Raw genomic sequence first — 18,059 nt, 5'->3', positions numbered from 1 at the left:
TCACTTTGTAGAACACATTTACAAGTCCCAAGTTTTTTCTGTGGAAATTCTGACTTAATTGGTTTGAATTAAGAACTAGGAATTTTAGCGTCCCCTTCCCCCCAGATAAAACTGCAACTGTTATGGAGTCGGTTCTTACTCCGGGTGGCCTTTCACCAGTTTTCGTAGGCTGTAAATCTTAATAGGAGGAGACTGACAGATGGACTTGAACTGCTGACCTTTTGTGATTTGTAGTGTATCTCATAATGTCTTACGCCAGAGAGTTCCAGGTGATCCTTCTTATCAGGCAAATCTTAGACACTGGTAAGGCAGGTGAGCTCTTCACCCTAGCCTGAGAATGATTTCCATATAGCCTCCTGTCAACTCTGGACTTAAACTCAGAATTACATGTGTATCTATAGTTTCTCAAACTATGGCTTTCATTAGATTCTTAGAGGGCCCAAAGAAAAGTTAAGGACCATAAACCTGTTACTTGAAGTCACTTTCACACCTGTACTACTTTCAGCGGTTCCTTCTAGTTTCTGATTTCTTTCTTTCCGCCCCCCTAGTTTCTGATTTCAAACTGACTTTCTGTTTAGGAAGTACATAACAAGAACACAAGGTGTGTATAGATAATAAAATGAGAACTCTGAGAGGCTCTACTTGCCAGTTCTATAGTAATGTCCTTATAAATTGGAGAATGCCCAGACTTTCACAGCCTCTTCCTTCCTCGCTTTCCAATTCCTACTAGCATAGGCACTCAGAAACAACCCAGACCATCAAGTAAAAACAACAGGGGTGGATGATGATACTACTGTGGAAATGCAAGTCACCCAGTCTTCCCACTCCAGTTTTTGCGACTTTCACCAAAGATCTAGGTGGTTCTTTTTAATCACAAAAGGTAATCTCTAACCACAAGGCCAAGGGTGTGTTTATGTGCTTATGTTGCCTTATTTTCCATCTGTTTCCACCTCCCCGCCCGCCCCAAACAGCAACCATTTTAAACAGTGGAGTGATGTGAAAACAAAGAATTTCAGCTGCAGACTCCAGGTGGGAGTTTTAACTTTCTAAAAGCCAAGGTGGCTTTCCAATAAAGTGGGCAAGACACAAAGATAAATCTGTCAAAGTACCTACTTAGCCTGATTTCTGAGTAATCACTGAAAGAACCTTTATTCTCCCTGAAGTAAAAAGGCAAGCAGCTATGCTTTGTGATTAGAGGGCCCAGTGAGGAGCTGCAGGGGTCCACGGCCAGTGCCCCATCCTGATGAGGTGGTAAGTGGCTCTGCTGCTGGGCAGGAAACCTTTCCCAGCAGCTGTAATCAGACCAAACCATGGGGAGCCACAGCCACGTAGCCACAAGGCCTGCAATGTCTTGGTAATTGCTAATTACACCAAATTAGTCATTGAAAGAATTGTCTGCATATGTTGTTTGTCTCTTTCTCACCTTCCATTCACTATTTAAGCCCAGTCAGCCTTTGGTTCACCAGGGTGACACCATCTCTATGTTGTCACATCTGATGGTCACTGCTCTAATCTCAGATAATGTCTCCTTTGACCTCTGCCAGCATCATGTGACTTGGGTGACTACCTCACCATTCCCTGACCAATTCCTTTGTGATAACCAACAATGACTGTATTTAATTTTTTTTGCTGGCCTTTGGCTCTTGCCTCCTTAACTTCGCCTCTAAATGTTGTTAAGTGCCACTAAGTTGAAACCACTTCCTAGATGACCCTCCAGAGGGTTTTCAGAGGCAGTAGATGGCATGGGAGGAGACTGCCCATTTTTCTCCCATGAAGTGGCTGGTGGACTCGAACCGTGTGCCTTTGGGTTGGCAGCCTAACTCCTTACCACTATGCCACCAGAGCTCTCTGACCTCTAAATAGTGGAAGATACTTAGGATTTAGCTCTGGATCATCTTTGAAATGCCATACTCTGCTTAAATGATTGTCTCCATCCCCTCTTCTTTTCCTAAAAGCTGCCAATAATGAATGACAACTTAATTTCCAGGTCTTTGGTCATTATGCAGGGGTTGTCTGTTTGACATCTCCACTTAGTAAGCATTTTCAATTCAACATGTCCAAAGCAGAAGTTTTGAAATGACCTCCTACTTCACCCTCCAAATGGTAAGTAGCACCATTCACCCAGGAACTCATATCTGTTATTGGTGGCATCCTTCTCTCTCCTTTCCTTTATCCACCACAACCGTTGTGAGCAAAACACCCACCAAGTCTTGTCTTCTCTCCATTTCTGCCACAACTACTGGGTCCCAGACTGCCATCATTTCTCACCTGCATAAATATGTTGTTATTGTGTACCACTGAGTCAGAACCAACCCATAGCTGACCCTCCAGTGGGTTTTCAGAGGCAGTTAATTGCAAGGGAGGGGATGCCCATCCTTTTCCCGTGGATAATCATACAGACTCCTAATTGGTTTCTCTGCTCTTACCTTTACACATCCTTAGACTGGTACTCACAGAACAACCAGAGTAATTTTCCAGTAAGACAAATCTGATCACACTACTAGTTTTCAATGGATTTCACCTGCATTTGATGTACAATCTGTGGTCAGTCTTTGACCAATCCAGTTCTGCTTGGCTGACATCTGTCTTTGATGTCACCTTTCTCTGCTTACCATTTTTGAGTCCCACTGGAAGTGTATCCATTCTAGGCACACACCAAGCTCTTCTCACTGCAGAGTGCTGTGTGGAGTGCACCTCTGCCATCCCATCTAACTCCTTTCCCTGAGTTATTACATGTGACAACGTCATCTCCTCCACAGTATTCACTGCAACCCACATTTAATTAGAAATGCATGCATGTGCACGTGCGCGAGTACACACACACACACACACACACACACACACACAGGGAGAGAGAGATCTCCAGTTACCACAACACCCTATGTACACCCTTCATGGTAACCATCAAGTGTGTTCTGGTGGCCTAGTGGTAAGAAGCTGCACTGCAATCCTGAAGGCGCCCGGGTCGAATCCACCAGCTGCTTCATAGCAATCTCCTCCTGTTTGAATAACTGCCTCTGAAAACCCACCAGAGTGTCAGCTATGAATTGATTCTGACTCCACAGTGTACAACAACAACAACAACAGTAATCATCAAACCCTATTGTGACTAATTTTTTTTAAAGACAAAATCCAGTGAGGGACTAATCTTTAAGAGCTTTACAAGAATAAACTAATTCAGACAAGTCTTTGAAGTCAGTACTGTTCTGCTAATTTTATAGACAAGGAACCCGAAGCACTTTAAGAGACTCCTGTAGCCAGCGGGCTGCAGAGCTGATTCAAATGCAGGTACTCGTGGCAAATCTGTGTTCTGAAGCATCTTATCTTGGTACCCTGTGTTTCGTAAAGTCTTGTGCACAAGTTAAACAAGCTGTGTTGCTATGTCTGTGGAGTCGACTATAACTCACAGTGACTCTATGAACAACACACCCGGACCTTGCCCTTTCCTGCACTATCCTCAAGGATGCCCGACCCCACTGGGATGGTGACTGTGTCGGTCCATCTCGTTGAGGGTCTTCCTCTCTTCTGCTGACTCTCTACTTTTCCCAGCCTTATTCCAAAGACTGGCCCCTCCTGACAACATGCTCAATGTATGTGGGGTGAAGTTTCACCATCCGTGCCTCTAAAGAGCAATGTCGATGCACTTTCTTAAGACCGACTCGTTTGTTCGTTTGTCAGTCCATAGGATATTCTGTATGATCCACTAACAGCACAATTCAAAGGCACTGACTCTTCCTGTGGAAGTCAGGATTAAGTGTCCCTAGATAATGATGCAATACTTTAACCTCACTTGATTTTGCCTGGAGGAGCAGCAAGATGATGGTAATAATCTCTTTTGTCTGGACTTTCTCACAAGAATGCTTCTTGTCCAGTAAATGTGTAGATAGTGTACAATTAGCACGCAACTGCTTATACTATATGGTTCGTCATTCTAATGTTCTGCGTCGCTCTGCCTCTGTCAGATCCCAGGTCTCTGGATGGTGTGGAGTTTGTGCTCGCCTGCTAAGCTAAAGGTTGGGGATTTGGATCCACTTAGTGGTGCCACGGAAGAGAGGGTTGGCAATCTGCTTCTGTAAAGACTGCAGCCAAGAAGACCCTGTGGTGCACAGCTCTCCTGTTACACAGGCTTGAACCAGCCCTGTAGCAAGGAGCTTGGCTCTTTTTAAAAGGGCCTCTCTCCGAGCTCTACTAAGTGAGCCTCAGCCTTCACCTTTGCCCTTCCCGACCTGGTTCCGGAGCTCAGACACTGATTCACGTGACACTGGACTCACGGGTGAACTTTATATCCCATTAGCATACGGCACACCGTGTGCCTTTATGGAATTCTAAGCACAACTTTCACTCCTTGATTGCTATTATAAATCATCCAAATATGAAGAATCAGCAAGCGTGAGTTTAATAAAACAGCATCTTTTAAAATAACAGACCTACTAATAAAATGGTGAAGACTTTGCTTGTTTGCTCAGTGGTGCTTCCTTTTTGTAAGGAACTCCACTCCGTTCCGTCTTCATTTCCTGCTACTTGCATGTCTCATAAACAGGGCCAACCAGTTCCATTTTTGTCTATTCTCTTCAAGGTTAAATGCCGGTTCCTGCACGTCAGGAGAGATTTCTAGAGCTGAGCAGATCCTGGATTGTGAACACGGATTTTTACCTTTGAGGACATTTCCTGTGGTTTGTGTTAACGCATGACTGCTAATAGCTAAGTGCTCTGTGGGCCAGTGATGGTTAAAGGGTAGTCAGCACAGTAGGGGACTCAGAGAAGCTTCAGGAAGGTGACGCTCTGATCGGATGAGATGAGCAGGAAGGACCACAGGTGAGGGGAAGCAAAGGGAAGGAGTGAGTGATGGGCACCCTTACTTTTGGAAAGATGAAGTGACTGCCCAGAATGACCTGACTACAGATTGTATGTAAGGGACATAATTGAAATATGGACCAGGAAGTTATACTGGCACCTACGGATGATTTCCAAAGCTAAGTCACTGAGGATTGCTACGTAAAAGTGCACTTCAAGGTATTTCTGTGGACAAGCCCAGGTAAGAGCAGGCAAATGACCCATCAGGATGCTCCTCCATTTTCTCAGGATCTGCAGGCAAATTGAATTGAAAGGAATAAATGGTGTTAAGGGACGAAACTATATGATGGACTGGCAAGAGGCAGAGAGGAGAGAGGTTCCAGTTGTAATACTAATTAGAAGAACAGAATTTTTACTAGCATTAGATGATTCTGAAGGCTACAACAACCTCAAAGGCCGGTGAGATTTCAAATTCCTGCCTTGGACATGCACTACTTTAAGGCCTAGCATGATATCTGTGTGGAGGTGTTCAATTCTGGGCTGAGAAGGAATAACTGAGCCAAGGAGACTGAAGTCTTATGCCAGACTGAATAAGCCACGGTCCTGGCCTGAGAAGAACATTCCTTCTCTGGGAAGGGTTTGGAGGGTTGGCGGAGGAACTAGGTACATTAAGAAACAAGAAGGGAGCTCTGGTGGCCTAGTGGCAAGAAGCTGCACTGCAATCCCAGAGGTACACGGTTCAAACCCACCAGATGCTCTGCTGCAGAAGGAGAGGTAATCTCCTCCTATAGCAGTCAGATCCGATTTGATGGTACACATACAAAAAAATAATTAAAAAAAAAAAAGAAACAAGAGCAATGAGGATTTGCATGACAGAAGGAAATTTAGGACCTACGGGAATGCACAGGAAGCAGGAGTAGATAATATCATTATTGCTTAGAGGTGGATGACGGGAATATTCAGATACATGTGACAGACAGTGTGATGTTACATTGATGTGAATGCTTGGGATGTGGTGGGGCTGGGCTGGGGGGGAATGAGCAGACACAACAGCAGGAATAAAGTCCTAGAGCACAGAAGAGGCCAAAACCCCAAACCCATTACTGTCAATTCAATTCCTAGCTCCTAGAAACCTTATAGGACAGAGGACTCCCCCAAAGGGTTTTCAAAGCTGTAATCTTTATGGAGACAGACTGCCACATCTTTCTTTCTCTTGCCGAATGGCTGGTGGGTTCAAACTGCCAGGCTGTCTGTCAACAGCTGAGGACGTAGCCACTGCACCGGCAGAGCTCTGCAAATGAGGGCAGGCAGTGGTCACACTGCACACTCGCCAAGAAGCAGGACACAAGACAAGTGGGAGGCCCCTGAAGGTTTTCAGTGGTGGGTGGAGTAGGCAGATTTCCAAGAATTCAAAGGTCTCCAGTGACCTTGTCTTAGTTATGGAATCAAACACTGATCTAGGTGCGGATGGGGAAGGATTTCTGCAAATGTAATTAAGTCGAGGTTGATTTGAAGAAGATTATCCTGGGTGATCCTCATTTAATTGGGTGAGCCCTTCAGAGTGACGAGGCTCTTCCTAGAAAGAGATTTAAAAGCATGAGAAAGATCTGATGGCAGGAAGGGTGTCACTGATTTTGAGGACATAGGGATCATGTAGTTACGGAGTGAGCACAGGATCTAAGCACGGAGAGTGATTCTTGGACAATGGCCAGCAAGGAAGCAGGACCTCAGTCCAGCAGTCACAAAGAGCTTGGATCTGTCAACAAGCAGAATGTACCAGAGAGTGGATTCTTCCCCTCAGCTGCCAGATAATAACAGAGCCCACTGCAATCCTGGCTTCAGCCTGGGAGACTCAGTCACACCTTGTCCAGATTTGATCTATGGACAGACACCTAGCTAGTAAGTGTGAGTTGCTTTCATCTGAATTTGTCATCTGTTACACAGCAGTAAAAACTAGTAAGTGGTGACCATCAGGTTTCTATCTTAGGTTGTTCTTTAATCCTGAAAGATTTCCCTTTCTTAATATTATTCTGAGGAACACACGAATCTGTTCTTTATCTCTCATATTATACATCCATATGTTGTTAGGTGCTGTAGAGGATGACTCATAGACCCTGTGAACGACAGACCTGAACCCTGTCCTATCCTGTGCCATCCTCCTCACCTCTGGCACACCTGAGCCCACTGCTGCAGTCACTGTGTCAGTCCAGTCCACTGGGATCTTCCTCTCTTTCACTCACCCTTCGCCTTTCCAAGCATCATGTCCCTTTCCAATGAATAATGTCTCCTAACAACATGCTCAAAGTATGTGAGATGAAGCTTTATCACCTTTGCTTCCAAGGAACACTCTGGATGCGCCTTCTCCAGGACATACCTGTTTGTTCTTTTGGCAGTCCATGGGATATTCAGTACACAAACATACATAAATATATTTTTATATATACACATACATAATCAAGCTTCCTCGATAATTTTCCTTTTATAACAAAACTTCACAAATGGGTTGTCTTGATTTCTTACTGATTCTTTTTAAATGCACTTCAATTTGACACGCATTGTCTGTTATTTAAAAACAATTTATTTTTTTTTAAATTTTATTATTTTCTTTTGTGTGTACCATCGAATCAGATCTGACTGGTACAGGAGGAGATTGTCCCTCCTTCTCCAGCAGAGCATCTGGTGGCTTCGAACCGCATACCTCTGGGATTGCAGTGCAATTTTTTTTCCTTTTCTTTTTAATTTTTATGTGTATATGTGTCAAATCAGAGCTGAATGATACAGGAGGAGATTGTTCCACCTTCTCCAGCAGAGCTTCTGGTGGATTCGAACCACATACCTCTGGGATTGCAGTGCAGCTTCTTGACACTAGGCCACCAGAGCTCCCTTTAAAAACACTTCAGTTCTTGAAATACCTCTGTGTCACCCTCTGCTGGTAGATGGGTCAAGATGTTTTGGCTCTGTCTTTGATCTAGAATCTTTTTAGTCCCATTTTCTCTTGATGGTGTTCACTCTTCATCCTTGCCTAACCGAGTGTGCTCCTCACCACTTGATGCATTGTTTTGCCTTTACAGCCCGTACAGATATCTGGAATTATATTATCTGTTGATTTATTTATTGAGAGTCTCCTTCCCAAATAGACTAAGACAGAAGCCTTGTCTGTCTTCCTGAGTGCTCCAGCACCTCAAACAGTGCTTGCCTGTTCTGATTTTTAGTGAACATTTAGTACATAATGATGGGGTTGACACTGAGATCTCAGTCAAGGAAATTACGCAGGGGGCCCTACAGCCTCGAAGATGATGGGGGCTTGACCAAGTGATAGTGAGCTTGTCAGCAGGAGCAATCACAGGAGAAGAGGTTATAAAGAAGGGGTGAGAACAAAGACAGCCAGGAAGAGAAAGGTTCCAAGAACCAAGGGAATGCAAGATGAATCAGGGGAAGGGCCAACCAAATGAGATCTCAGAAAATACAGGCCCCTTAGGCAGCCTTTGGTGGCTACACCTTCCACTTGTTAAAAGAAGACCTTCTGCAATGAGGGACAAGAGACAGGGAGTAGGAGGGTAGGGACATGGACTGAACCCGCGTTGGCTCCATTATCCCAAGCCAGATGCATTCTACCCTCTCAGTGCTGGGTCATATGTGTGACTTCTGCCTGGTAGGCGTTGTTCTGCTACCCTCGCTGTGGCTGGTGGGACAGAGATTAGCTCTGGTAAGGAAGAGGGATTTCTTCCTTGAAGGTAGGAAGGGGGTGCTGAGGAAGCGCTGAAGAAGTAGATGATGCTTTTGTTAAATTTGCATACGTGATTGAAAGTGCGTGGAGAGCAGACCAGTTTCTTCCTAAAAGCTTCACTCTCCTTGTCTACAGATTGCAGGAGGCCCCCCTGCCTCTGAGTCTGCCTTTTCTTGTCTCAGCAGCTCCACCCCCTCTCAGGGGTCACATCCAGCTCTTCCAGACCTGGGTCCCTCTGGTCACACCAAATGACCCCCCTACCCATTACAAGGATCTTGTATGCAGTGTTTGTAGGCTTGCTTGGTGCTCAAGGAGGGTCTATATGCTTCTCTTTGAGGGATGAACCTCTTGACAGTGGTCTGAGTGGCAACAGTGACCAATTTATTTACTTAGCATGTTCCAGAACCATCTGGCACAAACAGACATGGATGGTATGCAGCGAAGCTGCTCAAGAGCAGAGTCACCAGGGAGAAGAGGTGGTAAGAGGTGACTGCCTGCGGCTTCCCCTCGGAGCAGGGCAGCTGACATCTGCAGGAAGCCACATCAGAGCTGGAGTGAGGTCCTGAGCTCTCCCTCAGCTGGGAGCTGTCCTGGTTCAAGAGCAAGTGGAAGGTGACATGAAATCATCTGAGGCAGTACCACACACTGCCTTTCACCTGGCTGCTGACATCTGAGCAGACCCTCTGCCAGCACCTGTGGGCTGCACAGTGGTCCAGCGGAGGCCTGAGCCTGCCCCCTGGCTGCTGTGTGATCTTGGGACAACACTTAGCCTCGCTATGCCCGCCCACCACTGAATTACACAAAGAACATCACCTGCTTCTCTTCATTCATTTTCACAGGCGGAGATGCACATACCAGAGACACAAACTCGTTTCACTTAACTGCAATTGTAAACATACTTTTTAAAAATATAAAGACAATTCTGTTTTATTTCACTAGGACCAAAAAAGAAGACAAAAGAGGGATCTGAGATGAAGAAAGCTTTGTAACATGCAGCCTTTGCAGACAGCAGTGAAAACAAGATGCCTTGAAAACAAAGCACCTCATGTACAAGACGAGAAACCTGGTTATCCAGATGGGGTTTTATGGCGATACCAGAGCCAGCAAACAGCAATAAATGTTCGTGGAAGCGGAGGTGGGGCGGGGGGAGATGAAATCAGACCAGATGGGAGTTACGTAGTAAACATGCGACTGTGTGGCATCCTGGTTTTATTTCAGAGGAAGAAAAGTAAGTTGGGAAGTAGTTCCATTTTTGCAGTAATGTTGTTGTTGGGTGCTGCCGAGTCGAGCATGACTCACTACAACCCTGTGAACAAGAGATCTGAACCCTATTCCTGTCCTATGCCATCCTCACACTTCCTGACAATTTACCTGGTTGAGGGTCTTCCTCTTCTTCGTTGACCTTCCACCCTTCCCAGCATTATGTCCCTCTCTAAGGAATAGCCAGCAACATGCCCAATATATGTGAGGTGAAGTCTTATCATTCTTGCCTCCAAAAAGCACTCCGACTGCACCCTCTCCAAGATGTATCTGTTCATTCTCTTGGCCGTCCATGGGATGTTTAGTGCTCTTCTCCAACATCACAGCTCAAAGGTGTCAATTCTTTCTCTGTCATCCTTATTCACTGTTCAGCTCTCAGATGCACAGCAAGTAATCGGAAAGACTATGGCCTAAATCAGATGAACCTTAGTCTTTAAATTGACACCATTACTCCTGAATAATTTGGAGAGGTCCCTAACTGCAGATTTTCCCAGTGCAATGTGTCTCCTTAATTCCTGACTGATGGTACCAATGGTGTTAATTGTGGATCCAAGCAAGATGAAGCTGTTGACAGTTTCAATCTCCTCACCATCCACCATGATGCTGTCTATTGGTCCAGTGGTAAGAATCATTGCAGTAATAATAATTATTTTGCAATAATAAGAGGTAAATCTGGTATTTCCTAAAAAAAGCTTAAAGGAGTAGATGGACAGCGCAACACGGTAAGCTCATGACTATGTTTAACTGAAAGTGCTTGAAGCCTCTCCCAGGCTTCCTGGAAGACAGGCGTGGCAACCAGCTTCTGAAAAGTCAGAGTGCTGGGCACTCTCTGCAGCCGTTGTACTCTGCACACGCAAGGTCACCACATGCTGGAATCAATCTGATGCCAGCTAACAACACAATGAAAAGTTTCAATAAATTTATTGTCGACTTGATAGCATATAACCACCACCACAACAGCAATAACAACTGATTGAAAGATGAAAGAAAACCAAGAGACGCAGGTTTGGGTGGTGGGCAGCAAGGGCCTGCATAATACAGAAGCCTGGTGAGTTAAGGGGGACAAGGGAGTGAAGGACAGCAACCCATGACCAGTGGCTTAAAAGCACCCCCTTGGGAAAGAGCTTGGTTCTACTCAAGCCAGGCCCGTTGCCAGCCCCATCCCCACCCGTTCTCCACACTTGCACTGTCCATCTAGCCAGCCCACAGCTTTGGCGCCTGGAGCCATCCCTCTTCAAGGAAGGAGCATTTCAGAAAATGCTAGTTAAGAGTTCCCCAACTGACCTTAGCCACTACCTTGACCATGATTTAATACGTCCAAAGAAAGTGTTGCTTTCCACTTAATTTTTAAAAATAAAACACCCCTAAACCACAGCCCTTAGGTATCTATTTTATACCCTCATGAGATAATCATTCCAGCTTCTAAGCCGTATTTACAGTATAATTATGCGATCTGCCTTTTTTCCTCCAGTCCTATGGGTTTTTCTTGGCTCCATATATCTGAGTCTTGATTAGAAATCCATGCTAACCGACTTAAAGCCTGGTTATTGGAAATCCATCATAACTGACAGAGTAAATGAAATCTCTTTCTGTTTAGTCAGCAGAACCTGCTTCATTCTTGAGCCAGAGCAGGCCCATGAGGTTTGGGTTATTTGAGAAACTTAGGGGCTTAGCTTCCAGATACAGTATCCACATGGCTCCACACTGCAACCAGGGAGTGGATTCTCATCCCATGTTCCTGGCACCGCTGAGCCGCTAGGATGCACTGAGTGGAATTTTCTCCTCTGCTGCTTCTCCCTCCTGCCTCAAGCGCAGCAATTACAATTTAACCACATGGTCAGAGGACTTGGCAGTGTCAAAACAGAGCGATTACAACTTGGAAGGAAAGACACAAAAGTGACAGTGAGTTAATCAGGAGGGTAGTGAAATTCCCTATTAAGCCAGCCTCCAACTCACCATCAGCTGAGGGCCCTACTGGAAGATAAACAGCCCTAGGTCTAAGCAGACCGAATGCAACTCAGAGCCTCTCTCTCCACCGGAAATTCCCAGACATGATGGAAAAGGTATCCTTCATTTGCATGTTAGAAAGCCAAGGATGGCTCCAGAAACAAGGACAATCATAAAAAAAAAAAAAAAGAAAGAAAGAAAGAAAAAAGGCAGAATCATCTTCTTCCTGAAGAAGAAAAGTATAAATCATAATTCACAAAAACCAAAAGCAGAGAAAATTGGGGTGCTCCAACCAGAGGTGCTGACTATCGGGAACTAGGGGCGAGCAGCTTGAGTCAGGGAGGAGGAAGAGACAGCCCAGAAGATGAGCTACTGCACGCCGAGTGACTGCACATCATCAAGCCGGGCCACATCTTCTGGGGGTGGGTGAACTAGGGGTGTCCCTGGATGACACAACCACTTAATGCACTTGGCCACTGGAGTCCACGCAGCTGTGCCTTCTCCTTAGAAAGACCTGTCAATCAACATAAAAAAAAAAACTCCAACCGCTGAAAACCCCTGGTGCACTGTTCTATCCTGACACACAGGCTATGCCAGGTGCCTGAACTGGCTCCACGGCAGATACTGATGTTCAGTGCCGCACTCAGATGCTTGGCAGTTAGGCTGCAAGAAAGTACCACAAACATGCTACCTGGGAATTTAAAATATAATGGCAAACATACAAAGCCGTGATCATCACCATCTCATTACTGTCAAGTTGGAGCAGACTCTAGCTATCCTCCAGTGCATTTTCAGAGGCTGTAAACCACATGGGAGGGGAAGGTTGCCCATCCTCCTCTCACGGAGCCACAGGCAGATTTGAACCAACAGAGAGGCTCTACTTGTAGGTAAGGGGCAAAACTCCCTTCGGACTATTCTATCAGGATTCCCTAACACACACAGAAGAGCCTCTAAATGTCCCAGGAAAGTCAACATCTAGAAAGAGTTACAAACTCCAACTGAAAAATATACTCACATATGAAGAAACAGAGTTAGTACAGCAGACAAAAATAAAATTTTAAGAGTTAAGTACCATAAAGATCCTCAGAGATATGCAAGAGGATATAAAAAGACTTAAAAAAAATTATAGATTTATTCACCAACATAAAAAAGACAGGCCAAAAGCCACAATGGGTAAAGGTAAAGGATATATTTGTGAGTGGGAATACTGACCTGAAGAATTCTACAATTGTACTAATACTGAAACCACTATTCTCACATGGCATCTGAACATTTTAAATGTGATTTGTTTTCACTGAAAAGCACTGTCAGTGTAAAAAAAAATAATAATTCTTTTAGATGGGACAGCCTTAGTCTACATGGCAGAAGGACAGTGACAGAAAGCAGGAAAAGCTAAGCCATGAAGACAGCTAGATGAATCAACACTTACTTCTCCCTACAGAAAGAGTACATGGGGGGAAAGTGTGATACAGTCAAGACTGACTTCCCGGTCATTAGCGTTAGCTTCTGCCACATGCCTGTGGAGGGCTATGCTAATAGAAGTTAGGCTGAAAAAAAAAATAAAGGAAACAGATAGCACCTTTTAGGTGGGAACATGCAAATAAGTTGTGTAGATTACTAATGAGGGGATTGGTCAGTCTTGCTTTTCTACCAGGCTTTAAGTGAGCAAATTGAGAAGTAGAAAAATGAGAATTGCCCTACCAGCAAGAAAGAAGTGGAGAGTGTAGTGTCGATCCATCTGGGCTAAGGAATCCTGTGTGAGTCAGAATGGGACCTAGATGAAGGCAGCAGCAGTGAAGCAGAGATCCTCCTGAAACACAGCTGAACTGGGACTACCGACCCCTGGCGCCAGAGCTCAGCGCTTTCACTCAAGCTTGCTGGGGAGTAGAGGGGCAGATACCCTATTAAACTCTCCTCAACACCACTCAATGCAAACTCCTCAAATATTAAATCAAACTCACCAACCAACCGACAGACCTAGGAGAGCTTTGTAACAGTGACTTAAAACCAAAGGCTGAAGATAAGCAGGCCTGTGAGCACACCTAGATGCTGTCCTGCCTGAAGAACTGCATCTTATTTCCAGCCTGAATTGAATCTGTTAACTTCTCTTATACACTCATATATCATGAGTATGATCTGTGAGTTCTGTGTTGCCATTATAATGGGGTTGTAGACCCATTATCAGAGAACTGAGGGGCCTAGGAGGGATGGTTGATGCTAGAATCGACAGACAAAAGGGCAGGGGTGTTGGACATGTGTGACCTCATGGGAATAGTTTAGTGTTGGGGATGTTGTTGATGGGACTATTTCTCCTTGTGGGGTTACTAGAGGTTGGACACACCACCCTGACCCTGACAGCAGTTTTGACAGGGAAAAACATTGAAAACATAGAGGAAAGTTTCCCGGAGCTGAATAAACACAGGAGGCTTTTGGACTGAAAAGGCCACCAGTGCTGAAGGCAAAGCATCCACACTAAAGTTAGAATGCCTGCTTTTACCGTCACAGTACTTAACAGTGTCTGAGGGGCTCTACTCAACTGAGCAATACAAGACAGGAAGGGATACGATTTTCTTATTTGCAGTTGAAACGATTGCTTATGTACTCACCCTTCCCTTCCTCTTTCAAAACAACCCAACATAAACAGGGTTTCTCCATTTCTGTCCCGAGAGTCATGGGCAGAAGCACTTCCTTCCCTGGCAGGCCTATCATGATCCATGATGGGCTGACAGAAACAGGCAACAGGATGCAGCCTTTTCTCCTAAACAACTTGCTCTTTGGGGTCATGAGACAAGTGCTTACCTGCGGATGGCGTTGGCGAACTCTGCAGCCAGCTCACTCTCGTTGCACGCCGTCCGGAGTTCAGCCAGGGACAGGGCCGGGGAGGCAGCATCAGCACACTCCTGAGAAGGGCGAAAGCACTTTGTCAGCACCCTGGAAGCACTTCAGGGAGACAGTGGCACAAGGCACATTGGCACCTGAATCATCATAGTGAAGCAAGTGCAAGAGCATCTCCTTTCTCCCAGAGATGTGGTGTCTTCTCAGGTTGGCCACAGGCAGCGATGAGCACAGAGTGAGGCTACAGGCCGTGATGGCACCCACTGTGCTCTGTGCACTCATCGTGTGCCCAGTGATGGTCAAACCCGAACACTTTAACTCATTTAATCATCATGACAGCTTGATCAGGTAGGTATTTTTTACTTCCAAATTGTTAAATATATATCATTACTGTTATATCATTGAGTCGCTCTGAACCCTGCTCTATCCTGAGCCAATTTCATCGTCTCTGACACCCCCACCCCCACTACCCCAGGCACTGAGTCAATCCATCTCATTGAGGGTCTTCCTCTCTTGCGCTTTCCCTCTCCAAGGACTGGTTCCCCCTTCTATAACAAAACACATGCTAATTTTAACAATTACCAAATGTACAGTTTGATGACACTAATTTCATTACCCTTACTCATTTTCAAAATTTTCTATGACTTTTGTTAAAAATTCAGCATATCCTAAAGATCAAGTTCCCTTTCTCTCTTTTTCCTCTGTTGTTTCTGTGTGCCATTAAGTTGAAACTGAACCATAGCTGACCTTTTGGCAGATTTTCAGAGGCAGTTAATCACATGGGAGGAGACTGTCCATCCTTCTCCACTGGAGCAGCTGGTGGAGTAGAACTGTGTGCCTTTGGGATTGCAGTTCAGCTTCTTGCCACTATGCCAGCAGTGGTCCCAGTGTTGTTGTTGTTGTTTGCCTTCTAGTTGAGCACGACTCAGAATGACCCCAAGAACACAAGGCCTGAAGCCCCACTACAACTATGGACATTTATCACAGTTCATAGTTTCCTGAGGCATGTTGTTTAGAAAGTGGATGTTGTTGTTAGGTGATCCCAAATCAAGTACAACTCACAGAGACCCTATGAACAACAGATCTAAACCCTGTCTAATCCTGTGCCATTTTCATCATCTCTGACAACCTTGAGCTCACTGTCTAAGTCCATTATCATGCCAATAAATTTCATGGAGGGTATTCCTTTCTTTCACTTACAAAACTCCACCTTACATTCTTTTTGTTTTATACTAATTTATTTACAAAATTTGAATATATTTTTCTTTAGAACAGACTCTTCCAATTTCCCTAATCCCTACACCCACCAAATTGTACAACTCCATGATTAATCTCTCCTCCCCCTGCACATCCTCACCCCTTGGCTTCCACCCTCCCCACATTCCCCCACCTTGGAGCATTATATTCATTCTATAATAATAGTTTTATACAATATTTATCCTTGTGGGACAGAGTTAGTTCACTTAGCATAATGTTCTCCAGTCCCTCCCAAGTTAGGTAATAATTTACAAAATCATTGCTCCTGAACGCTGCATAGTATTCCATTGTGTAAATGTGCCATAATTTCTCAATTCATTTGTTTGTGGTTGGACATATGGGCTGTTTCCATGTTCTTGCTATGGTGAATAATGCTGCTATGAACATTGGTGTATAAATCTCTGCTTGTGCCTCAGTTATCATTTTCGTGGGGTATATTCCAAGCAATGGAATAACTGGACATATGGAATTTCTATGATCAGCTTTTTGAGGAAGTGCCAAACTGCCTTCCAGAATGGTTGTACCATTGTACAATGCCACCAACAATGCAAAAGAGTTCCTATCTCACCACACCCTCTCCAACATTTATTACTTTCTGTCCTGTTAAACTTTACCACTGTTACTGGAGTGAGATGGTATCTCATTGTGGTTTTGATTTGCATCTCTCTTATTGCCAGTTATTTGGAGCAATTCCTCATGTGTCAGTTGGCCATTCAAATACCTTCTTCTGTGAAAATTCTTGCCATGTCTTTTGTCCATTTTGTAATTGGGTTTTCAGACTTTTTCTTGTGAAGGCCCAGGAGCACTTTCATGTTCTTGCAGGCCTGTATATGTCCCCTCTTCTACCTGCTCATGGCATTTGTCTGGATTCCCATAACAGTCACTCTTTTCAATACCAAGTTCTATTTGATAACATCTCCTAGAACTGAGCCCCTTAAAGACAGGCACCATCTTTGTCTCAGAGTTCCTGGGAGTTTCAAATGGTTAATATGCCCAGCTGCTAACTGAAGGAAAGGCTGGAGACTTAAGTTCACCCAGATGTATTGCAGAAGAAAGGTCTGGCAAACTACTTCCAGAAACTCAGCCACTGAAAACTCTGTGGAACATAGTTCCACTCTGACACTCATGGGGACACCACTGGTTGGCATCTTTGTCTCACCCTGTTCACCTCTCACTCAGCAAGTTTGGTAGTAAGTACTGAACATAATCACTTATTCTTCTGACTCTGATGCCTTGGAACTGAGATGTTGGAGGAGAGTACGGAATATCCAATGGATTGCCAAAAAGATATGTCTTAGAGAAGGTGCAGCTAGATTGCTCCTTAGAGGCAAGGGTTATGAAGCTTTATCTCATATACTTTGGACATGTTTCTAGATGTTATTCCTTGAAGAAGAGGGACATCATTCCTGGAAAGATGGGGAGGGGTGAAGGAGCGGAAGACCTTCAACAAGATTGACACAATGATTACAGCAATGGGCTTGAGTGTCTCACAGATTGTGGGGACAGCACAGGGCAGGACAGTGTTCAAATTGGTTGTTCATAGTGTTGCTACAAGCTGAGCACATAACAACAACAACAACAACAACAACAACAACATTGAATATAAGTAATAACTTCAAGGAGCTGAAGGAATGTGGATAAAATCTGCAAGACAGCTGTGTTGGCTGCAGGAGATTTTTTAAAAAACCAGCACAAAACGGCCACCTAGTGGAACAAGCCTGGATGCTCTACACCTAAATATGGCCTGATAGTATTTTTTGTATGGTCCACAATCTAAGACTGTTTTCAATATATTTGCCTTTTCCAATACATTGATGCCTTTTCTTATTAGGCATGAGCAGAGTGGCAGTAAGGAGCATGGATACTGCATGAAGTTCCAGTTTACACTGTGTGGATGGCCAGGGCCACTAAAACTTCAAGGAAAGGAACCTCACACAGTGACTCAGTATGTTGTTGTTGTTATGAGCCTTTGAGTCGCTTGTGACTCAAAGCCGCCCTATGTACAACAGCCCTAAACTCTGCTCTGTCCTGTGCTAATCGCAGTCTCTAATACACCCATCCCGATTACCCCAGTCACTAAATCTCTCTGGTGCATAACAAGTGATTACAAAGACCATGGCCTAAAGACACACTTTAGTCTCCAGAGAGACACCATTGCTCTTCAGTACTTTGGTGAGGTCCCTAATAGCAGACTTTGCCATCGCAATATGTCTTTTAATTTCCTGGCTGCTGGTGCCAA

The 18,059-nt window shown here is 44.6% G+C and overlaps 1 protein-coding gene across 1 annotated transcript in view; it reads right to left on the bottom strand.

Annotated features, from left to right (window-relative positions):
• MCC (mutated in colorectal cancers) overlaps positions 1-18,059 on the bottom strand; it is a 635,122-nt gene that overhangs the window by 11,044 nt on the left and 606,019 nt on the right. Inside the window, exon 17 of the mRNA XM_006886681.1 lies at positions 14,528-14,628. Coding sequence (XP_006886743.1) covers positions 14,528-14,628 — 101 coding nt within the window. The remainder of the gene's footprint in view (positions 1-14,527; positions 14,629-18,059) is intronic.

Source organism: Elephantulus edwardii, unplaced genomic scaffold (genome assembly GCF_000299155.1).
Source record: "Elephantulus edwardii isolate Elephantulus edwardi_28Jun2011 unplaced genomic scaffold, EleEdw1.0 scaffold00050, whole genome shotgun sequence".
Lineage (NCBI taxonomy): Eukaryota > Metazoa > Chordata > Mammalia > Macroscelidea > Macroscelididae > Elephantulus > Elephantulus edwardii.
This window is presented reverse-complemented; position numbering and strand designations above follow the sequence as displayed.